General features: G+C 39.8%; 1 protein-coding gene across 3 annotated transcripts in view; it reads left to right on the top strand.

The window, feature by feature from the left end:
- TBC1D4 (TBC1 domain family member 4) overlaps positions 1-24,992 on the top strand; it is a 214,954-nt gene that overhangs the window by 140,513 nt on the left and 49,449 nt on the right. For all 3 annotated transcript variants that reach the window (XM_032611502.1, XM_032611504.1, XM_032611503.1), the window contains exons 5-9: positions 5,242-5,374; positions 10,351-10,442; positions 10,725-10,835; positions 16,385-16,504; positions 23,931-24,005. In XM_032611502.1, the coding sequence (XP_032467393.1) occupies positions 5,242-5,374; positions 10,351-10,442; positions 10,725-10,835; positions 16,385-16,504; positions 23,931-24,005 (531 nt within the window). The remainder of the gene's footprint in view (positions 1-5,241; positions 5,375-10,350; positions 10,443-10,724; positions 10,836-16,384; positions 16,505-23,930; positions 24,006-24,992) is intronic.

Below are 24,992 nucleotides of genomic sequence, written 5' to 3'. Positions count from 1 at the left end.
TTTTCTAACACCCTTTCTCAGGAATTGAGTCCTTTGGTTGTTTTGTTGTCAGTGCTGTCAGCACATCTTATTCATAGATCTCCGGCAGTTCCTGCAAATCCCTTATCTTATTTATTTGTTCACATAACTTTCTACTCCACTGGATTGTGAATCCTACAAGGTTAGGACCGTCCTTATGGTTGTTGTATCCACCAGTAGTTTCTAGGATAGCAGGGCTTGCTTGTTAAGTGTATTTTGAGTGATGGAGTGTGTTACTCAGAACTTCAGGCAGTCATTTTCTAGGTGCTGGTTAATCTCTGATTACTGGATAACCGACACCAAGAGGAAAACTGTAAAACCTTCTGATTTCCAATCTCTTTTAAAAGTTTTGTTTGTATTTTTTAGTATTTTCATTTTACCCTCATGCATGTAGAATGAGTTTTCGAAACGGAGTCAGAGTAGAAAGTCTGGGAACACGCTGCATTTTTCCTCCTTAAGAAGCTCTGTGACTAAGGCAACAGACTAGACTGGCTGAGAATGTCTTCATATTACATCGAAGCTGCCTGAGAATCTTATTTTGGCATCATTATTCTTAAGAATGGGCCTATGCTGGAATCTTCGAAATCCTGTTTACTCTACTTTTACCTGTAAGCACCTTAAATGAATGGTGAGGCATCAGAACTGCAAGATAGAGGAAAAATTAAATGTACATTTCCTGTATAAAGGAGGGTGGCTCATGCAGCTGACGTTAGAGTAAAACAAACAGTCAAATATTACAGGTCTAAGCAGTATTATGATTGATGTGGCTTGGCTGTTGTGAAAGACAAAATATTGCAAAACCACACATGCTGATTTATCTTCTCTGAGTGCAAAAAATATACAGCTAGCATTTTCTGTTGCTTCTTTGTAGCAATTGCTATGAATTGATAAACAGTATAGAATGGAGTTCTGATGGGCCCTGGAGGGTTACAGTGCAAGGTTTAGATGCTCTGTGCTCCTCCCTCCCTCCCTCCCTTTGTCCCTCCCTCCCTTCCTTCCTTCCCTCTTTTGTAAAATATCCCAAGGCAGGTGGTTTAAACTTGTTTAATCAACCCTTGAGATTTCTGGAACATATCATTTCTGCTTTCTCCAAAAGTGGTTTAAAAGGTGTGGAAAAAAATGGAAGTGGCTACTATTTATAGACAAAGTGGAACTCCACAGATCCACAGATGCACACAACAGTATCCAGGGAAAGTATAACCAACAAAACAAATCAAAACAAAAGCCCCCAAAACGCAGGGTACCGAGACCCAGGATTTGTATGGGGTTAAGAGTGTAGAGTTTTCCAGAGAATTAGACTAGGTAATCTTTTTTTAACATCTTTATTGGAGTATAATTGCTTTACAATGGTGTGTTAGTTTCTGCTTTATAACAAAGTGAATCAGCTATACATATACATATACCCCATATCCCCTCCCTCTTGGCGTCTCCCTCCCACCCTCCCTATCCCACCCTCCCTATCCCACCCTTCCAGGTGGTCACAAAGCACCGAGCTGATCTCCCTGTGCTATGCGGCTGCTTCCCACTAGCTACCTATTTTACATTTGGTAGTGTATATATGTCCATGCCACTCTCTCACTTCGTCCCAGCGTACCCTTCTCCCTCTCCATCCTTACACATTCTGTGATTCTTATTCTAAAACGCTATAAAACACCTAAGTTTGGTATATAAATGTTTATGAGCATTATCTTCATTATGGATTTTCACCTTAATGTCACAAATTGGCTTTCTTTGTTCCATCTCATAATTTTCTCTGGAAATTTAATTCTGCCTGATGGTCACACTAAGAATACTTTCTCTTTGGTTCCGTATGATTGATTTACCTTTAACCATTCCTTTACTTTTAACTTTTTAACACTGCTTAGGATTTTGTCGTTGTTGCTGTATCTAAAACTAAAACAATTAAGTTATTCATAGTATGCACTTTTAGTTGCTCTGATTCCATATGAGAATTTATAGGCCGTCTGGAGAAAGTGGTAGATTAAAAAAAAGTAAAACATTTAAAATTTTAGAAGTCGAATAAAGTTTTTAGTAATATTTATGGCTAGGGGAAATTGGTAGCCACATTTCAGTCACCATTGAAATGATCTCTTGTTTCATCTAGAAATAGATAAGAAAATATGAAAGTTCATTATATCCATTGGGGACCTTTTGCCACACAGTATTACCAAATAGCAAATAATAAACCTACATGAAAGCTAAACGGATGACTGACCCCTTCAGTGCCTTAAATAAATGAGAAACAAGAAAACAGAAATAAACATCTGCATAAGTGATTGAAATTGCTTTTGAATACATCACAAGGCAAATGAAATGAAAATGCAAAGGCATTAAAGCATGTAGTGCTTTTATTTTTTATTTTTGCTGTACGCGGGCCTCTCACTGTTGTGGCCTCTCCCATTGCGGAGCACAGGCTCCGGACGCGCAGGCTCAGCGGCCATGGCTCACGGGCCCAGCCGCTCCGCGGCATGTGGGATCTTCCCGGACCGGGGCACGAACCCGTGTCCCCTGCATCGGCAGGCGGACTCTCAACCACTGCACCACCAGGGAAGCCCGTGCTTTTATTTTTAAGAATTAGAAATCCTTGTTTTTAATTATGTTATAAAAGAACAGATTGTGAATAATTCATTTTTTGTACATGGAATGTTGTGAAATTATAAGCCTTTTAAAAAGATGGTTATATAGTAAAACATAACTGAATGATGACTGGCTGCTTGGTGCTTGAACTCTCCTTTTAGTAATATCAGATGAATAAAGTTTCTTTTTATTCCAGGTTCTTCATGCATTCAAATGCATGCAGAAGTAGATTGAGTCCTTTAAATGGTACCTTTTTCTTAAACCAGCCCATAGGGGAAGGGGATAAAGAGCTTTTTTATTTTTTAAATTTTAAAAAATTTATTTTATTTATTTATTTATTTTTGGCAGCATTGGGTCTTCGTTGCGGTGCGCGGGGCTTTCTCTAGTTGCAGTGAGTGGGGGCTACTCTTGGTTGCAGTGCGCAGGCTTCTCATTGCGGTGGCTTCTCTTGTTGCGGAGCACGGGCTCTAGGAGCACGGGCTTCAGTAGTTGTGGCACACGGCCTCAGTAGTTATGGCTCGTGAGCTCTAGAGCACAGGCTCAGTAGTTGTGGCCCACGGGCTTAGCTGCTTTGCGGCATGTGGGATCTTCTGGGAACAGGGCTCGAACCCATGCCCCCTGCATTGGCAGGCTGATTCTTAACCACTGCGTCACCAGGGAAGCCCCAAAGAGTCTTTTTAAAAAATGGTTTATGTGTGTGAGGGTTCTTTTTCCTCCACATCCTCTCCAACACTTGTTATTTCTTGTCTTTTTGGTGATAACCATGCTAACACGTGTGAGGTGATATCTCCCTGTGGTTTTGCATTTCCCTAATAATTAGTGAATTTGAGCACATTTTCATGTGCCTGTTGGCCATCTGTGTTGGTGTGAATGTGAATTGGTGCTGCCGCTATGGAAAACAGTATGGAGGTTCCTCAAAAAATTAAGAATAGAACTACCAGGTGATCCGGCAATTCCACTTCTGGGTATTTATCTAAAGAGAATAAAAACACTAATTTGAAAAGATATGTGCACCCCCATGTTCATTGCAGCATTATTTATAATAGCCACGATATGGTAACAGCCTAAGTGCCCATCGACAGATTAATGGATAAAGAAGATGTGATATGTATATACACACACAATGGAATATTTTTCAGCCACAAAAAAGATGAAATCTTGCCATTTATGACAACATGGTTGGACCTTGAGGGTTTTATGATAACTGAAATAAGTTAGAGAAAGACAAATACGGTATGATTTCACTCATATGCAGAGTATAAAGGACAAAAACAAACACATAGATGCAGAAAACAGATTGGTGGTTACCAGAGGGGACGGGGGTGGGAGGGAGAGCAAAATGGGTAAAGGGGGTCAACTGTATGGTGACAGATGGAAACAAGACTTTTGGTGGTGAGCACACTGTAATGTATACAGAAGTTGAATTAAATGTTGCACCCGTGAAACTTATTTAATGTCATAAAACAATGTTACCGCAATAAAAACAGAACAAAACAAAACATGGTTTATGAAGCATGGTAAATGGTTTTGAATATCAGAGCTAGTTTGGATGAGGCCCTGGTACTTCGTAGCTCCCCATGCAGGTTTTAGACTTTGATCTCAATTGTACAGTGGGTGGGAAAGCCACACTTTACACTGATGATTGTGCCACAGAGGAGGAGACCTGGCCTGAAGTCGGCTTGGCAATGGCTGGAGGATGAGCTATTAGTTGGCCTCAAAGAAGCAACCAGGAAACGAGAATGCTAGATTCCAACTTCCTGACTGAGTCACTGGAAGAGCAAGGAAGAAACTACCTGGCAGTTCTCAAGCTGCTGGCCTAGTGATGAGACCCAGCTATTAAGATAGCATGACTGCAGAACTTCTTAGTGTCACAAATCAGAAGCCAAATGATAATAAATAGAAGCCACAGAGAAAAGACCAGTAGTCTTCATAGAATATCCCCAACATTATTTATTGGGCTCATTTCCCCCTAGAACTTTGGTTAAACACATGTTCGCTTGTTGTTGCACTAAAAATGATCCAAAAGGATAAAGTAAATAAGATACCTATTAACACAAGTGATTTGTTAAACCTATTTTGTTGCTCCCTATGTATTGCAGACAAAACTTCCAAAGAGATCTTTATCTGATAAAGTACTTTAATTAAACAAAGACCTGAGATAACCAACAATGACCTACTGTATAGCACAGGGAACTCTATTCTGTGATACCTATATGAGAAAAGAATCTGATAAAGAATGAATATATGTATATGTATAACTGAATCACTTTGCTGTGTACCTGAAACTAACACAACATTGTAAATCAACTATAATCCAATAAAATAAAAAAAAAAACCAAATACCTGATTGACTGTCATTTAACTGTGATAGCATAGCACTGAGTGGGATTCAAAAATAGCATTCAAGTAACAGATCAGTATTATGCACATTAAAATGGTCGTATTTCATCCAGTTTTCAATTTTATGTATAATTAATTGAAGGTCTAACTTTGAGACATTATTTTCTCACTACCAGCTCTGTGGTCATCAAAATTCCATTATTAATATTTAGTCAGCCTCAACAAAGTCTCACATTGCTGTTGGGCTTTTAATGTGTTACCATGAAAGCAAACTTTTATAGACCTGGATTTTGTTTCTTCTTGTAGGTTGATGAGGTAATGCTGACTCTGAAACAGGCTTTCAGCACGGCTGCTGCCCTGCAGAGTGCCAAGACCCAGATTAAGCTGTGCGAGGCCTGCCCTATGCACTCTTTGCATAAGCTCTGTGAAAGGATTGAAGGTACAGTATAAGTTGGCCTTGGCAAAGACGAGTTTGCTTGGCAAAGACAAGTTTGCTTTGGCATTGGGGAAGTGAGAAAGTCGCTACTGTCATTGAATGCTTCTTTGTTTTGAGGTGAACCGAGAACCCCAAGAATCATTTCTCATGTCCAGTCAAATTTGTGCTGTCAGTCTCTCCTAGGTGCTTGGCTTTTTTTCCTCTTTCTTTTTTCTTTCTTACTTTTTTTCGAAGGCCGACTCAAGGGAGGAGCTTGCATTTCCCACAGTTCCTAAGACTCTGCTATGTGCAAAGTGGGAACTGACCAAATATTTGTTGAATGAATGAAGAGAGGCAAAACCATCCCAGAATATCGACTGTTTAAGTCTTTCTTTTTTTCCTTTCTCACTCGATGATGTGTTCTTTTTTTCCTAAAGGTTTAGAACAAGAATGAAACTTGCTTGGCTTTTCAGGGTCGTTTGAAAATCACACAGATAATAGACATGATGTCATAAAGCAAGTTTTTTTTAAAAATGTGTTTTGAGGAGGGGGAAGAGCATGAGGAAGAGGTGACCCTGACTCAGTTTCCCTTTCTTCTCCTTGTCTCTTACTAATAAAAATGGTTGAAAACTACTGTGCCAGAGAAGATACACAATTTGGTAAACACTTTTTAAGCATCTAGCACGTGCCAGGCAGTGTGCTTGGCACTGGGGATGCGGAGATCGTTGAGATGTGGACGATGCCTTCAGGAAGCTTAGAGTCTTGAGTGGGAGACAGGCTTGTGAGCACGTAAATGCAATCAGTACGACAGGTGTTGGAGTCGATGGGGAGAGTGTGGACTCCAGAACAAAGCAGAGAATGGACGAGCCACTGTCAGTGCACATGGAGATATCTGTTCAGTAGGCAGGAGAATCATAGGCACATGGGAAAATTGATGGACAGCCGTATTTATTGAACATCCACTCAACTGTGTGAACAAGCACTATTTAAATGTAATATTCAAAATTTTAAAATTTATAACTATAATTTTACAGAATGCACCTTATTTTCAAATATACATGGAAACTTTACCAAAATGGAACATTCTTTGGTGTATGGTAAAGAGAATATTATAAATCTGAGGAGGAAAGGCTGAGTGATTCAGGAAATGGTGTTGGATCAATTTGCTATCCAAAGAGACAAAGATTCCTTCCACTTATCCTACTCAAAATACATTCTAGGTGGATCAAAGTCCTCAATGCAAACAAACAAAATGCTAAAAGCATTCAAAGAAAATAAAAATGTTATTTTGTCCCTAAACGAGAAAGCCTTTATTAAGACACAGAAATGCAGAAACTACCAAAAGAAGACATTGACAGATTTGACTTCATAAAATCTTAATATTTTTACACAACAACAACTGCTTACTTGGAAGTTAAATGATCAGTAACAAATCAAATGAGGAGAGAGCAGATTGCTGTTCAGAATTTGTAAAGACTGTTATTATCTATAAGAAAAGGATAAAAGCACCAGTAGAAAATTACACAAATCATATTAAAAAACACTCCTCTGAAAAAAAATTTATAGTTTTAGAGACCTTTGTAAAGACAGAGAATACAGGGGCTTCCCTGGTGGCGCAATGCTTAAGAATCCGCCTGCCAGTGCAGGGGACACGGGTTCGAACCCTGTTCCCAGAAGATCCTACATGCCATGGAGCAACTAAGCCCATGCACCACAACTACTGAGCCTGCGCTCTAGAGCCCACAAGCCACAACTGCTGAGCCCACGAGCCACAACTGCTGAGCCCACGTGCCACAACTACTGAAGCCCGCGTGCCTAGAACCCATGCTCCGCAACAAGAGAAGCCACCGCAATGAGAGGCCTGTGCACTGCAACGAAGAGTAGCCCACGCTCTCTACAACTAGAGAAAGCCTGCACGCAGCAACGAAGACCCGATGCAGCCAAAAATAAATAAATGAAATAAGTTAATTGAAAAAAAAAAGAAAGAATACACATTATACATCCAGAAATAGTAGGGTCTCTTCCAAGATCATGAAGGGAGTGAAACTTAAGATTCCCTAGCTTCAAGGTATGCATATATCTGAAGGGAGCAAATGAAGGGTTCATGTGAACTGGAAAAGATTCACACGGGCTTCTTTTCCTAAGGCCTTAGATAACACCTTCTGATATGATTGTTTTACCCTTGCCTTTGCCATCGGGCGAAGAGAGCCGTAAGATAGGGCAGAGTTCTGATAGTAAGAATGAAAGGAATAGCAATAATGCAGATGCTCCCACAAGACTTACTGTGCCTCGGCCCTGTTGTGTTTTCCATATCTTAGCCCACTTAATCCGTACTGAAATCCCACAAGATGGGTAGTGTTTTGAATCCTTATTTTACTGATGAGGAAACAGGCGCCGAGACACATAGTGGGTGATAACGGCCATATCCTTATCGCTTAGGAGGGGCAGAACCAGGATTTGAACTTGTTCCATCTGTTTCCAAAGCAACTTGATGTTCTCTCTGAAAGAATATCAGAAAGCCAGGATTCTCAGGACCAAGCTGTCTTGAAGCCTTGGCATCAGTGTTTCCCGAAGAGTTGTTTTCATCTGGGTAAGATAACAGTGTGAATTCTAAACTTGTGTTAGGCTTAAGTACAAAGTATAAAGCTGGAAAAAGGACCACATTTAGATTCAACACAAATTCATGGGAAGAGAAAGTGAGAAAGATATTTAGAGATATTTAGAAGTATCTAGATATTTGTATTTCATATTGCTTACTCATGTCATTGACTCACCTGTCAGTACCTTTGGCTGCATTAATAAGGAGTTCTTTCTCTACTGAAAAAAAAAGAAAGGGAAAAGATACACATGCTGATATTGAGTCCTAATCATCTATCCTTATGTCAAGGGAGCCTTGTCATTTAGACCAGGAAGAAAAGCACCAGCCATGTTGGGGGACCAAAGTGAATCCAGGAGACAGTGCCTAAGGGGACCATCTCTCAAGGACCAATCCTCAGAATGTGAAACTAAAGTGATGTTGAGCACTGTAGAGGTGGAGCAATTACCCTCTGTCGGGTTTTCCTACAATAACGTGCATGAGGGCTAAATAGTATACTTACCTCTCAGGATCGGTTAATTCACTCACCAGTGACTCTAAACTGGGGAGAAGAAGAAAGGCAAATCAGATGCAAGGTGGAGTAGGGGGCATGCATAATTTGCGAATAAGCTGTTTGCAATTCCTCCCCTGAAATAAAGGACTAAAGAAACTCCCTGGGCCATAGATTTAGTTACCTACTTCAAATAAGGACCCTCGGGTTTCCCTTGTGGCGCAGTGGTTGAGAGTCCGCCTGTCGATGCAGGGGACACGGGTTCGTGCCCGGGTCTGGGAAGATCCCATATGCCGTGGAGCGGCTGGGCCCGTGAGCCATGGCCGTTGAGCCTGCGCGTCCGGAGCCTGTGCTCCGCAACGGGAGAGGCCACAACAGTGAGAGGCCTGCATACCAAGAAAAAAAAAAAAATGCAAACAAATAAGGACCCTCTTTACTTCTCCTCTTTTTAATCTTTTATCCTCCTACACATGCTAATAACATGCTGGAATATTAAACAACATAAAACAAAACAAAAACAATCGTGTGAATCAGTTTCTTAATATATTGCCTAAGGAACCTATTAAGGAGGCTTTGCCAGCAAATAATAAATTGTGGTAGTGAGTGGCATCACACCGTCAAAATGAATTTTAGTGTTTCTGTACGTGGTCACAGAGACTTTCACAGCATTTTATTGTACATTGCACGAAGAAAGGTAGAGCTGAGAAGTTTTCAGAAGTTTTTCTTCTTTCTGCACAGTGGTTTACAACAGGTCCAGTGGTGGCACTCTACACGTTCTAACCATCGTGAAATGAATTCTAGTTCTTTTAAAACAATGCATATTTTGAGGTGAATCTCTCCTAGGGATTTTAAAGTGCAGTCTACCTATAACAGTCGTTAAATATTATACGTGGCTAGATATCCTCTTTCTAATCAAAGTACGGTAACAATAGTATAAGTGGTCCCTAACTATGTAAAGGAGATCTGTTCCTTAAAAATGGATGGTCTGGTGAATCATTGTAAATATGAGTTACATTTCCCTTTTAAAAAAATTTATAAAAACAGAAATGTTTTCATGGAAAAAATTTTTGCCCAAGGACTTAATATGAATTATATGCAGAAGTACACTAGATATATAAATAATATGGTATAAAGAGGTAAACAATTTCTTGGGAAAATAGTAACACTAAAAAATGTCACTAAAAACTAATAAGGGCTTCCCTGGTGGCGCAGTGGTTGGGAGTCCGCCTGCCGATGCAGGGGACACGGGTTCGTGCCCTGGTCCGGGAGGATCCCGCGTGCCGCGGAGCGGCTGGGCCCGTGAGCCATGGCCGCTGAGCCTGTGCGTCCGGAGCCTGTGCTCCGCAACGGGAGAGGCCACAGCAGTGAGAGGCCTGTGTACCACAAGAACAAACAAACAAACAAACAAAAACTAATGATGCCTTGGTTTTATTACCAAGACCTGTATGAGGGGGAGAGCTTCCTGTGTAAGCTCTAGCTCTACTTTTTAATATTAGGAGCTATTCTTTCTTTTTTAAATGTCAAGTTTTAAGCTTAGAGATTTTGGCCAAGGCTAGTATTCACCTATGAGTTTCTAGGGTGGCTAAGTTTGTTAGTATATTCCATGGTATCTGGTTATGCTGTTGATTTGGTATCATGTAGACATTTTTTGTTAATAAGTCTGACTTCAAGATTACTGACGAGGGCCATTGATTTTGGTGAGGAGGTTTTCCATTTTGTTTTAATCATTTTATTGTAGTGTTCCAAGGTCTGTCATAGGCAGGAACACATCTCCTTGAAAAGATTTAACTTCAGAGCCTGCTGGTGAAGGGACAAGCTGCAGTGCAGTTTATATATATACACACACACATACATACACATTTTGATCTCTGTGGCTAGAATCTGTTTAACACCAATCCCCATCATTTCCCTTAGGTCTGTATCCGCCAAGAGCCAAGCTGGTAATACAGAGGCATCTCTCGTCCCTGACAGATAACGAGCAAGCTGACATCTTTGAACGAGTTCAGGTAACATTATTTATAGTCCTCACAAGTAAGGTATAAGGAATGAGAATTGGACCCTGTTTCTGTGAGTTCCTTTCTCCATTTCTCTATCTGACGTTAAACATAGATATACTACTGTACTATTGGATAGTTACTACAATGCCACTGTTACTTTTGTTTCTAAGAGCGGCTAAATGCTTAGCTTTATTTACGTTTGTCTGCCAGACAGATAAAACGAAATGAGGGTAAAGTAAAACAATGAAAGCTGTGTTGCCATAATGTGCTCTCCGTCTGTCTGTTCAACAGAAAATGAAGGCAGTCAATGACCAGGAGGAAAACGAACTTGTGATTTTACATCTGAGGCAGCTGTGCGAAGCCAAGCAGAGGACACACATACATATTGGGGAAGGCCCATCGGTGAGATGTTTTCTAGTTGACCTATTTTTGTTTTTTTCATATATTCAGTCAAAATATCACAGAAGATGTAAAAGGAGTTTCTTTCCTTTGTCTTCTCATCTTTAGGGCTAAGCCCTAATAGTCCTTTTTCCCCCACAGCATTTTAGAAGTTTTATAGGAAATTGTAGCAAACATTGGCACATTGAGATAAAATAGTAATGATTTTAAAATGTAAAAAAAATTGTGAGTTTCGGTAGAAAACCAGTAATAATAAATGCTCATGATTTAGAATGAACATACATTTTTAGTAATATTAATCCATTATTTTATTTCAAATTCATATGAACATCTTATTTCATTAAAAACTTACATAGCCTTGAGTGGTAAAGAGCAGACATGCAAAGAAGCAGTAATGTCATGGAAACGGCTACCCTGGCTGCAAACTAAGGGACGATATTTTTGTGCACGTGGTTTAGAATGTGTTCTCAGCTGCATGTAGGTAAAGCAAGACCACTGGCAGCAACATCTAAAGAAATCATGACATATTTACCTCTTGATAACACTAATTCAGGTTATGTCTTAATCTCACTCTATTCAGAACAAACCACATATCGTGTGATAAGTGATTCCTTAATTATTTATTGTACAAGCACTTCTAGAGGACCTTCTATGAATCAAGCTATGTGATAATGGTGACAAAAAAGACGTGAATAATGACGTAGCCTACAGAGAAGAGCTCAAATAATCCAAAAGGGAATGCAAACATAAATAGATACATATAATAGAGGCAACAAGATGGCTTTTTAAAATTCCTATTAGTTTTATTTTATTTTATTTTTTTATATCTTTATTGGAGTATAATTGCTTTACAATGTTGTGTTAGTTTCTGCTGTACAACAAAGTGAATCATATATATATACATATATCCCCATATCCCCTCCCTCTTGAGCCTCCCTCCCACACTCCCCATCCCACCCCTCTAGGTCGTCACAAAGCACCAGCTGATCTCCCTGTGCTATGCAGCAGCTTCCCATTAGCCATCCTTCGTACATTTGGTAGTGTATATATGTCAGTGCTACTCTCTCACTTCGTCCCAGCTTCCCCTTCCCCGCCACATCCTCAAGTCCATTCTCTACGTCTGCATCTTTATTCCTGCCCTGCCACTAGGTTCATCAGTACTGTTTTTTTAGATTCCATATATGTGCATTAGCTTACTATTTGTTTTTCTCTTTCTGACCTACTTCACTCTGTATGACAGACTCTAGGTCCATCCACCTCACTACAAATAACTCAATTTCATTCATTTTTGTGGCTGAGTAATATTCTACTGTTTCTATGTGCCACATCTTCTTTATCCATTCATCTGTCGATGGACACTTAGGTTGCTTCCATGTCCTGGCTATTGTAAATAGTGTGGCAATGAACATTGTAGTACATGTATAACAATATGGCTTTTTAAAAGAATGTTCAGTGAACACAGAAGTAGCTACATGTTTGCTTTGGAGCTGGAATGAAGAGTAAGGATAGAGGAAAGAATGAAAGAATTCAAGAGGAAGAGATTTTTGTGGGGGGTGGAGCTGGAGTTTTAGGGGAGATAAAGCTTTCTAATCAGAACAGTTGAAGAATTGTGTGGGTTTTTTTTTTTAACATCTTTATTGGAGTAAAATTGCTTTACAATGGTGTGTTAGTTTCTGCTTTATAACAAAGTAAATCAGCTATACGTATACATATACACATATCCCCATATCTCTTCCCTCTTGGGTCTCCCTTCCACCCTCCCTATCCCACCCCTTTAGGTGGTCACAAAGCACCAAGCTGACCTCCCTGTGCTATGCGGCTGCTTCCCACTAGCTATCGATTTTACATTTGGTAGTGTATATATGTCCATGCCACTCTCTCCCTTCGCCCCAGCTTACCCTTCCCACTCTCCATGTCTTCAAGTCCATTCTCTACATCTGCGTCTTTATTCCTGTCCTGTCCCAGGCTCTTCAGAACCACTTTTTTTTAGAGTCCATATATATGTGTTAGCATATAGTATTTGTTTTTCTCTTTCTGACTTACCTCACTCCGTATGACAGACTCTAGATTCATCCACCTTGCTACAAATAACTTAGTTTCGTTTCTTTTTATGGGTGAGTAATATTCCATTGTATATGTGTGCCACATCTTCTTTATCCATTCATCTGTCGATGGACACTTAGGTTGCTTCCATGTCCTGGCTATTGTAAATAGAGCTGCAATGAACATTGTGGTACATGACTCTTTTTGAATTATGGTTTTCTCCAGGTATATGCCCAGTAGTGGGATTGCTAGGTCGTATGGTAGTTCTATTTTTAGTTTTTTAAGAAAGCTCCATACTGTTCTCCATAGTGGATGTATCAATTTACATTCCCAAGGAATTGTGTTTTAAGAAAGGAACATTAAGTGCAAAGTTAAGTGGTAACTTTGTAACCATGAGTGGACATACTGCTTGGAGGCCCTTCAAGGACATACTGTTCTTTTTAGGGTTTGCATGGGAATTATGGGGAAATAAGGCTGGAAGGCTAGGCAGCAGTGGGATGATGAATAGCCTTAAGAGCTAGATGAGACTTTGTCACTAAAGGACTTCAGGTAAGAGCGTGAGAGGATCAGATGTGTGGCTGGTTGGGTAAGGGGGTTGACAGTGTTAGGACTGATGTCACATTCTCCAATTAGGAGACCTTGGTAATAGAATACGTGAGAAGTGATTCATTTATCAAGTGCATACTATGTACTAGGCAACAGAGATGAATAATGACAGCTCTAACTGTAAGAAGAAACCAACATGCAATCAAATGAATTAAAATATGGAATATGGTGTGATTGGCACAGAGATATAAGTATGTACCAGACAAGAGATAACACTGGGACACAAATAGATTGAATGATTCCGTCTTGAAAAATGTATTTTGTCTCAGAGAGAGGGTAAACTGGAGCCCTGGAGATGTGAGGGAGGGACTGAGTCAAGAGCAATTTGGGAGGCATGATCCTTAGGACTTAGTGACTGATTGGGTAGATATGTTTAGGAAGAGAGAGGGGCTTGCTGGGAGACACTTCAAGGTTTCAGATTTGGAGGAATTAGATGTAATAGCTAGGAAATACAGAAAGAAGGCAAGAGCAGGCCGAAAGATGGAAATAAGAAATAAGAATTCAATTTTGGAAGTGTGAGATTTAATTAGAGTAATGGATTTGGTGCTCATAGAATTTGAGCTGACATTATAAATGTGGAAGACTATGAACTTTGTCACAGATTTGAAGTCGAAGGAGGGTGTTCTGAGGAGCACCCACATTTCAGGCAATGAGTGAATTAAAATGGAGCCAGTGATAATGACTGAAAGGGAATAATGAGGTAGAAAGATTTATTATGGTGAATGACCAGGGTAGGAGAAGAGTTCAAGCAAGAAGATCAACAATGTCCAATGACATAGGAAGGTCAAGAAACATAAGGAGTCTGTCATACAGAGTGAAGTAAGTCAGAAAGAGAGGGACAAATACCGTACGCTAACACATATATATGGAATTTAAGAAAAAAAAATGTCATGAAGAACCTAGGGGTAAGACAGGAATAAAGACACAGACCTACTAGAGAATGGACTTGAGGATATGGGGAACGGGAAGGGTAAGCTGTGACAAAGTGAGGGAGAGGCATGGACATATATACACTGCTAAACGTAAGCTAGATAGCTAGTGGGAAGCAGCCGCATAGCGGAGGGAGATCAGCTCGGTGCTTTGTGACTGCCTGGAGTGGTGGGATAGGGAGGGTGGGAGGGAGGGAGATGCAAGAGGGAAGAGATAAGGGAACATATGTATATGTATAACTGATTCACTTTGTTATAAAGCAGAAACTAACACACCATTGTAAAGCAATTATAATCCAATAAAGATGTAAAAAAAAATAAAGTAGATCTTGTTAAAAAAAAAAAAAGAAACATAAAGACTAAAATCTGTTCATGGCTTTGATTAAATCAGTCGTTGGTGGTGATAGTCATGTTGACCAGAAGGCCGAAGGCAGTACGTGAGGAGTGATATGCATTTTCTATATGATGGAGGGCGGTCAAGATCACAGAGGAGATTTTAACAAATTGTGTATGTTTTCCTGTCAGTATACTTAAGTTCCTCCCTGCCTCTGTCTCTTTCCCTCCCTTGCTCCCTCTTTTCCTTTCTTCCTTCCATTTATTCACCTGGTATTCACTGAGTAGCTGCTATGTCAGGCATTGTGCTAAGTGCCAATACGATTTCCCTATTTTCGTTGTGTCATTCATCTCAAAGCCTTAGAATGATGAGTCAACCCAGTCCTTATACACAGCCCGAGCCCAGTCCAGCTCACATCTCTATCTATTGTTTTCTTTCCTTTTTGATTGTGATCATGTTTCTTTTAGCAGTAACTCCTTAGATGACCACATGGAGCCAGCTCCAGTATGGACCTCTATTGCCTCCTGCGTAGACTGTCCTGAAGCCTTCAATCTGATCTTCCAGTCTCTGATTTCCCAGTCCTTTAGGTGATTTTTGAACAGTCCTTTCACATAAATCTTCCCAAAACATTAGTTTCACAGTGATGCCCCTCCGCTTGTAAATTGTGATCAGTGATTCTTCCTAATTATCCAGCACTTAAGACCATTCAAGGTTTTATCTCCAGCTTCACTTTCCCACTTTCCACTACTTCCCTCTGTTTTAGTCAAACACCTGTACTGACACCCTGTCCCGTGAGCATCCCAGCCTTTATGATTTTGCCAGCACCATCCCCAGTGTTGGGAAAGTCTTCACCTCCTTTTTTCTGCCTGTCTGAATCCCATGTATCCTTTTCTTCCTGACCATTGAGACCCATAACCCATGGTTCCATATTTGATTCTTATGCGTTGCTTTGTGTCACTGCTACAAGTGAACGTATTTCCTCCCCAAGCAAAGGATGAGTTTTCTCTCTTGGAAGCTTCCTGGCACTAAGAACCATGTAATATACATAGTAGCTATTTACCTCTATATAAGATAAAATATTTAGAGAACCTCATATGGTGGACACATTGTAGATTCTCATACAGTTCAGTACCATCAGTCAATACTTGTCGATTGAAAAGATAAATGACTCACTCACAAATGAAAATGGAATTATAACAAAGGCATTAGCAGAATCCAGCTTTACTAGAAGATGCTTTGTTCTTTGAAACCAATTTTTTGTGTTTTCCTTGGTAATCTGGATTATGTATTCCAAGTATGTAACTTGGAAAGGGATGGTTATAGTTGTTAATCAAAATAACAGCAGTAAAAATGGGCATCTCAAGTTTAGTTTTTGTTAAATGCAGCAGGAATATATTAGCAGAAAGGAAAGACATAAAGGAAAGATCTTATTTCTGTCTTTTTTATTGCTTACAATATTAAAAATTAATCTCTTTTGCTTACAATCTGTGTGTTCACGATGTGGAACCTAACTTGTTACTTCTTGATAGAGCTACAGAAGAATTCTCCTGCTTTTTAGTGGCTTAGCCATAAGCCTGTCTTTAAAGCTTCATTTAACCTTGAGTATTTCCAACCTAAAATGTATGTTTTTCTTTCCATAGACTATTTCAAATAGTACAATCCCAGAAAATGCGACGAGCAGTGGAAGGTTCACACTTGACATTCTGAAAAATAAAGCTAAGAGATCCTTAACTAGCTCCCTGGAAAATATCTTCTCAAGGGTAAGATTAAACTGAGGCTCTTTAAGGTATTAATTATGTCTGTGTTTTCTAACTGCTTCATTCTCAACTGGCTCACCGAACATTTCCTCTAAAAAAATTTTAAGATAACTTTAAGTTAGTTAACACTTATTTAAAATAATCTCTCAACAAAAGTCTCATTTTCAGGTCTAGATTTATTCTGGTGCCTCTGATATCTGAATTTGAGCAGTTGAGATATATGTGTAGGAGAGGGGAAATAATAGAATATTGATGGCCAATCCTTTAAGAACGTTTTATCATTTGCCACATAAAGTTATAAAGAAGCCCTTCTTTCACTTATTCCTAGGAGCTGATAGGGAATGCTGAAAATAGTGAGTATAAGTTAACAGACATGCGTATATTCCATTCAGTGAATTTATATATTCTGTTTAAAAATAAGCAAAATTATTTCTCTTCCTCTTCATTTTCCCCTTCCTGAACAATTCACTCCTAACGCTGTTAGACGAGACACAGCAATGTAGATGTCTCGGGTCTGTAAGGCAGGGAAGCCACCGTGGCTCAGCACAGGGGGACAGAGCCTGTATGGGTTGCTCTGTATAGGGGTGACCCAGTGCAGCATGTGGACACCAGAGTGCGGTGAGGAGGGTGTCAGCCTACGGGGGCAACCTGGTTTCTGGAAGTGGAGTGAGAGCCGGTGAAGAGGACATCCTGCAGAGGGATGGCTCAGAGCCAGAGTGGAGGGGAGAAAGCATTCAAGGCGCCCAATACAAGGATGGTGCCCATGGGTGGGGAGGCTGGAGCCTGAGTGGCGTGAGGAGAGTGTGAGGTGTCAATTGTGGAGGTGGGTTACACACAGGGAACTGATCAAATATGTAAATGTTTAAGGATAGTGGGATTCTGGGAGAAGGGAATTACAAATATGAAAGGGGAGGAAATTAGAATGAGTTCTGTGTTGTTGGATTCAACTCAGAGGTAGCAGTATGGAATCTTGGTTTTCTATTTTGAGCAATAGAATTACATATATTATGTTCTATGTAATGTATATGTGTTAATATATGCGTGTGTCAGTAAATGTGTACCTACGGTTCCTGACTTTGTCCACTGATAGGAGCTGAGAACCGTTTTCCTATACGTGCCAGAAAATAAATTAAGCCTGGTTGGATGACCCAGATTTTAGGTCTGGCACTCAGATTTTTTTCTTATTTTTTATTTTTTTGTGGTACGCGGGCCTCTCACTGTTGCGGCCTCTCCCATTGCGGAGCACAGGCTCCGGACGCGCAGGCTCAGCGGCCATGGCTCACGGGCCCAGCCGCTCCGCGGCATGTGGGATCTTCCCGGACCGGGGCACAAACCCGTGTCGCCTGCATCGGCAGGCGGACTCTCAACCACTGCGCCACCAGGGAAGCCCTGGCACTCCTATTTTGGTTTCTATATATCATTCTTTAAGAAGGAACCATGATCCTGGGAGAAATGGCTAGCTCCAGAACTATAGGGAATGTAGAAGGTAGAGCATCGTGGTGTTCTAGATAGTAAGGAAATACTCAAAGAAAGGTAACAGGATGTCACAAAGACATAAAAACCTTGAAGGGCTTCCACTGGTGACATCTGAGGCAATGAGTATCAAAATAAATGATAGCAACAGATAGTGACTTGTTGTATAAGATAGGAAACTAGAAGTCTATTCTGATAGGAAAAATAAATTAGTACATTGGAAATTTGATCATGATCAGGATGTTTACTGGGTAGAATTAATACCTGTTAATTACAAAGGGGAAAATAGTAACTTTACAATGGAAAAAGCTGGCAGGCACCACCTTAATCAAATGATCAAATTGAACATCTTCAGCAATGGGACAAATTGAAATCCTGTGCCACTGATACAAAGAACACAGTGGCACTTCTGTGCTATTCCTGCCAAAGGGGCAGTACCTGGATCTAATCTTGAGGAAACATCAACAAACCCACATTGAGATACAGTCTACAAAATAACTACCTGTTATCTTCAAAAGTGTTAAAAGCAAGAAAGTCAAGTGCAGTAGTGCATTGGGACACAGTGACTTGTGATGTCTGGTGTTCTTATTTTTATTTCTTTGCTAGAACTCAAAATACTTTTATGGGTAATTTCTGTTGATGGTTGAGATTCTTGTTAATTCTAACAAAAGCCTTGCAGCGAGCATGGTCATTTGACAATGCTATTATTTTATTAGCAGAAAACAATTTAGGAAAAGAGCCTCTAGAAGATTTGTCGGAAGTATGTTAATGCAGCTTTTCATAAACTTCTCCTACCTCCTCATCTTCAACATTTATAAATCAGTTATGTTCTTTCTTTCTCGCTCATTCCTTCCCTCCCTCCTTTTCTCCCTCTCTCCTATGGTTTTCAGTGAGAATTTTAGTAGAAAGATCGTTTACGTAGGTGGTCAGAGGATCCGATTTCCAGATCTGACCCTAGCAGGTTTTATATTTATTTACCTTTATTTACAAATTGTTTACCTTTTCTAAGCCATTGTTTCCCCACTTGTGAAACGGGCATACTCATACCTGCTTAGGTCATATTACCGTGAGGGTGTAATGTCAGTATATCAGGAAAATATCACACTGTAGGTATGAGCTGGTACATACAGCAGTGGTAAGCTCTGAAACCTCTGTCATTTATAAAAGGACACAAGGGTATTTAGAGTGTGACACTCTTTATCCCACTGAGTACCTTGGCATTCTGCACAGTACGTGCACGGCTGACTTTGAAGTACTGCTTACATAGCTTTGTACGGCTGTAATGACTTTTCAGCAAGGGCACTGTCAACCTGTTTTGGTCAAGGTGGATACTGTAGCTTTTGTGTCCCAAAGTGCTGGTAAGTACCACAAATTATGTGACCTAACAAGGTCTTAGACCTAACAAGGTCTTACTTGTACCATATGCAGCAGAATGGACTTCTTGAGAAGGTTGGCAGCTACCCATGTTGTATCAAAGGTTACACAGTAAAGGGTTTTTGTGTACTTCTGAAACTTGTCAGTTTATTTTTTTCTCTCTGAGTGACATAGGAGAAAATTGACACTCCAGTCATAGTTTGGCTCATAACTGCTGCTATTTTTAAAAGTCAGAATATTTTATTTAACTAACTATAGTTGTTTATGAAATAGGATACATTTTGAAAATGCTTTAATGCTTAGCTCATTAGCAATTAAAAAGTGGGTCCAAGGCAAAAAGGCTTGACACATGCATTACCAAATCATAATATAGTTAAACTGAAAAAGCTATCTGCGCAAAGGTGAAAAGACAGAGTCTTGTATTCTGGTTGTTTGTTGCTTTTTCTTTTTTTTTTTTAAATTAATTAATTAATTAATTTTGGCTGCGTTGGGTCTTCGTTGCTGTGCGCAGGCTTTCTCCAGTTGCAGTGAGCGGGGGCTACTCTTTGTTACTGTGTGCAGGCTTCTCATTGCGGAGCATGGGCTCTAGACATGCAGGCTTCAGTAGACATGGCTCGTAGGCTCAGTAGTTGTGGCACATGGGCTTAGTTGCTCTACAGCATGTGGGATCTTCCCAGACCAGGGCTCGAACCCGTGTCGCCTGCATTTGCAGGTGGATTCTTAACCACTGCGCCACCAGGGAAGTCCCTGTTGCTTTTTCTTAAATTGAAGCTTTCCAAAAGAGGAACATTTCCTAATATATTTATTAATGTATGTTTATAGTTCTAAAAGAGAAATATTCACTAATATAAAGTGTAAGTCATTAGAAAACGGTCATCAAGGGACTTCCCTGGTGGTGCAGTGATCAAGAATCCGCCTGCCAATGCAGGAGACACGGGTTCGAGCCCTGATCCTGGAAGATGCCACATGCTGTGGAGCAACTAATCCTGTGCGCCACAACTACTGAGCCTGCGCTGTAGAGCCCTCGAGCCACAACTACTGAAGCCCGTGCGCCTAGAGCCCATGCTCCGCAGCAAGAGAAGCCACCGCAGTGAGAAACCCGCGCACCCCAATGAAGAGTAGCCCCCGCTCACCATAGCTAGAGAAAGCCCGCGCACAGCCGCGAAGACCCAACGCAGCCAAAAATAAATAAATTTATAAAAAAAAGAAGAGTAAGTCCTCATTTCACTTTCTCTTCAGAGTAACAGCCATTGTCCTCACTTGCTGAAGTGTGTGAATTAATGATTTTGGTAGAGTATAATTTTAAAGTAGGTTTAGTTTTCTTTGTGTGTACAAAAAACTCATGGATAAAACACTCCTATGAGTAATATGTGTCAGTTAAGTGTTTTTCTAATGATGGAAGTTGTTTGATATCCATCTGACTGCTTTCTCTATTGTGACCAAATAACCTGTTTGAGATAACCAGGCAGGTTGGCATGTAAGTAGCAGCTAAAAAATAGCAGAAAGCAACATGGCCCATTTTTCTTTTCCACACACACGAACCCAATAATTTATCAGCTAAATGTATGGTTTATTGCTGGAAGTATGTCAGGTTATAGTATAGAACTGAAGAACTGAAAGAGCCTTCATCAAGTTCTGGGACATTTGCAAAATAACCCTTAACCAATGTAGGTTAATTGGTTTTATTTGTAATTCTACTTTTCACAAAGCTCTATCTTCAGGAGGTACTATTGAGTGAGAGCTCAAGAACCTCACTTTAAAGTTGTACTCCCTGAATTCAAATTGCTGCTCTGTCCTTTAACCGTGTAAACATTGGCAACCTAATCTGTAAGAACTTCAGTCTCCTTATCTGTAAAGTTGAGCCAAAAAACTATGCCTACTTCATTAGAATTATTGTGGGGATGAAGGGGGCAATGCATGGTAAAATGTTTAACATAGTACATGGCACGTGGTAAGCATTCAGTAGTATAGATGCAGCTGTTTGTTTTATGATTGATATAGTTGTTATTTAGGGAGCCACCGGAAATAGAAAACTATAATTGATATACATAGATAAGAATAAATATTGCTTCTGTGAAACAAGGTAGGATACCATAAATATAAAGAGTCCATGGAGAACAGGAAAGAACTCTTACAACTTTCTGACTGTGGACATAAAAAGAAAAATTCAGTAGAAGGCTAGGAAACTAGTGTTGAAAAAAAACTTCCGGAAAGTACAGCAAAATGACAAAGAAATAGAAAATAAGAGAACGAGGTTAAAAGTTTTCTGGAGATCCAAAAGCCAAATGGTAGGCATTCCAGAAAGAAAATGCATGCAGAAATTTTCAAAGAAATCATTTAAAAGTTTTCTTAGAGCTGATGGACATGTTTCAAAATGTAATGGGCTCTGAAGATGCACAATAGAAAGACTGACTTAGATTCTGTTCCAGAGAAATAGCAGGGCACACATACAGCTCAGGAATCACAATGACATTCGACTTCTGTACCGAAAGACAGTTGAGCAATGTTTACATATTCTGAAGGCACGTTTCCAGGCAGAATTGTATATTCAGCCTAACTATTAATAAAATATAAGCATAGAACAAAGACACTTACAGACATGTAAATGAAAAAATAATTTACTTCCCAGTCTCCTGTTCTCAGAAAGCACCTGGAGTATATGTCCCACCAAAATGACGAAGTAAACTAAAAAAGAGGAAGACATGGGCTCAAGGAAGCAGAAATTCCAACATAGAATAGCATCAAAGGATATTTCTAGGTTGATGGTGAAGGATAATACTGGAAACATCTATTCAGCAAACCTAAATTGCTACCAGTCCAGACTGGGGCAGGAAGACAGAGATCTCCAAAATGGGTAGCTCAAAGAAAAAAATATGCAATTAATAGATTATGTAATGTTTGATCATATTGAGATTTATTGGTAATAGATTAATGATAAATAAATTAGTAGTAATAAACTGGTGATTACTGAGGTAGTTGTTAACTCCATGAAGAACAAATTGTACAAGATGTGAGTTGTATTAGTAGTAAAATATGTAGCTCAGGTGCAAACAGTATTTACAAGGTCGTAAAAATCTAAGCACAAAATATTGGTTTAACCGACGCGTGGTATAACTCTACTGAGAGAAGAGGGGAAGAGAGAAGTGTGTATGGGGATGGGTAATGAAGTAAGAATCCTAAAGTCTCATCTTCCAGAGTAGGAAGTCAATGGATAGTGCCTAAAATGGAAAGATTAAGGAAAAGGAATGTAAGCTGAATAACAGAAGCATTGATATAAGTAATTTCAAGTGTTTGCTTTTGGGGAATGGGATTCAGCATGTGAAGGAGGGGGCTGGTGATTGCCACTTAACATCATAAGTTTGGTAGCACAGTTTGACTTTTGAAACTTTGTGTAGGTATCACTTTGATTAAAAATTAAAATGAGGGCTTCCCTGGTGGCACAGTGGTTGAGGGTCCGCCTGCCGATGGGGGGGGCGCGGGTTCGTGGCCCGGTCCGGGAGGATCCCACGTGCCGTGGAGCGGCTGGACCCGTGGGCCATGGCCGCTGAGCCTGTGCGTCCGGAGCCTGTGCTCCGCGACGGGAGAGGCCACAGCAGTGAGAGGCCTGCGTACCGCAAAAAAAAAAAAAAAAAAAAAATTAAAATGAAACTTAACCCCCCCCCAATTAAGCCCAAGAAACGTTTGGAGACACACTTTAAAATTGTAAAGTGCTATAAAAATATTGTGCGTTTTTTCATTGTGGAGAGTCACTGTCACACTGACTTGATGTATTTCTAGTTATTCTTTTTAGAACTTTCCCATGTGTTTTAGAGTTATATAGAACATCTTGGTCTGTATTTTGTCTCTTAAGACCTTCTATGTGATGTGGTTCCTATCCAGCCTTTCCATCGTCTTTCCTTCAATACTTGACTTCAGTTTCTCCCTACATGAAGTATAGAGAGAAATAGATGAGATGATCCCTTTGGTTCTTTACTTAGATCGTCACCAAAGAATTGTGAGAAAAGAAAATTGAGAACCGATTCACGAATATTGAAGCAAACTTTTATCTAGTCTTCTAGAGAGACTTTATTGAAGTAGTTTTGCATTATGGAATAATGAATGAAGCTAAATCCATACATTTTAGGATGCAGTTTTCTTATTTAAACCTGTGTTTATTATAATCCTATAATGTAAATTATGATCTAGGTTGTAGGGAGGTTGTATGTATTAAAACCATTTTCTTTTATAACTGTTGTGGTTTTTTGTGCTGTACTTTCCACATGGGTGTTTATCTGTATGTGACACCAAGTTCATGGGACTCTCACTGATGTTATGGGTGAATAATGTTTGACTTTGTAACCAAAGTCACTTCAGTAAGCTTGGCCTGAATATCTGGTTATCTAATGGATGATTTAGAAGTAATGGAAGTAGATTGCAGACAGTTCTCTTTGCCATGCTGGAATGGCTGTTAATACTGCCAGCAAATTTGAGCGAACCCCAAAAGGATCAATGTAGTGCTAACATGAAGAGGCAACTGCCTTTTATAGGTTTCAAGTAAAAATTCAAACCCTATGAACGATTGAATTTTATTCTCTTCACTCAGGGAGCGAACAGAATGAGAGGTCGGCTTGGAAGTGTGGACAGCTTTGAACGATCCAACAGTGTTGCTTCAGAGAAGGTATCTAAGCAGAGCTTCCTTTTTGCCTACTATTGCAACTTGGTAAAAACCAACACTAATATGATGATATGCGTGCTTAGTTATTTTGTTATGAGCTCTTTATGACTTCTAAAAAGTAACTATTTGAGCCTTTATTATTTTAAAGAAGATTCTGGCTCTTAGCATGTTGCCCTTTATTCAACTGAGGATTTCTCTTGCTGGGACAGAACACATCCCTTGCTGTCTGACTCTGCTCTGTCAGGCTTTTTACTGTTTGGAGATAGTATACTTTGGGGGACAATATTTGAGCAACTGTTGATCCAAGGCCATAGAAAAAGGAGCCGTATGATTATTGCACTTATACAGTGATCTTTTGATCTTTTGTTCTCTCCTCTTATTACTTCCCCCTCCCCCATATTTAACGCTTTTAACTGCAACATTAGGCTCTTCTTTATCTCATAGACAATTCTCAGTAGGTTTGGTTTCCTGTTTCCTGTAACATGTAACCTGAGGCGAATGCAACCTATTTTTTTTAATGGAAAAATATTAAAATATGTTCACTAAACTTTGTGTTGGTAGAATTGAGGACTTAGTCCAGTTATGAGTCGATTAGCCCTAACCAAAGTTTATCAAGCTAAACATTTCAACAGTGGAGCCTGTTCTGGAAAGTATAAACAGCATACTTGCCTAAATTGAAAGATTTATGATGTCTACCCATGCAATATGAGAGGCATTCTGGCATAGCTCACTTTTCATTCATTTCCTGTTTTTCATGTCTTTTAAAAAATTTTTTACCTCAGGGAACACGTAGTTAGATAGAAGCATCCATGGTGAGGGAAGATACTTAACAGGCTTTATTTTATTTTCCTGAAATCTTTGCCATGAGACTTGGACACTTAAGCGTTGTGATATTGTTTTGACAGTACAGGAAACATGCAACCGATATGTCACGGAAATCAGTAGATACGTAAATACAGACTCCACCCTCTTTCGGTCAGGATCTCTTTT

This window comes from Phocoena sinus, chromosome 18 (genome assembly GCF_008692025.1).
Source record: "Phocoena sinus isolate mPhoSin1 chromosome 18, mPhoSin1.pri, whole genome shotgun sequence".
Classification (NCBI taxonomy): Eukaryota; Metazoa; Chordata; class Mammalia; order Artiodactyla; family Phocoenidae; genus Phocoena; species Phocoena sinus.
This window is presented reverse-complemented; position numbering and strand designations above follow the sequence as displayed.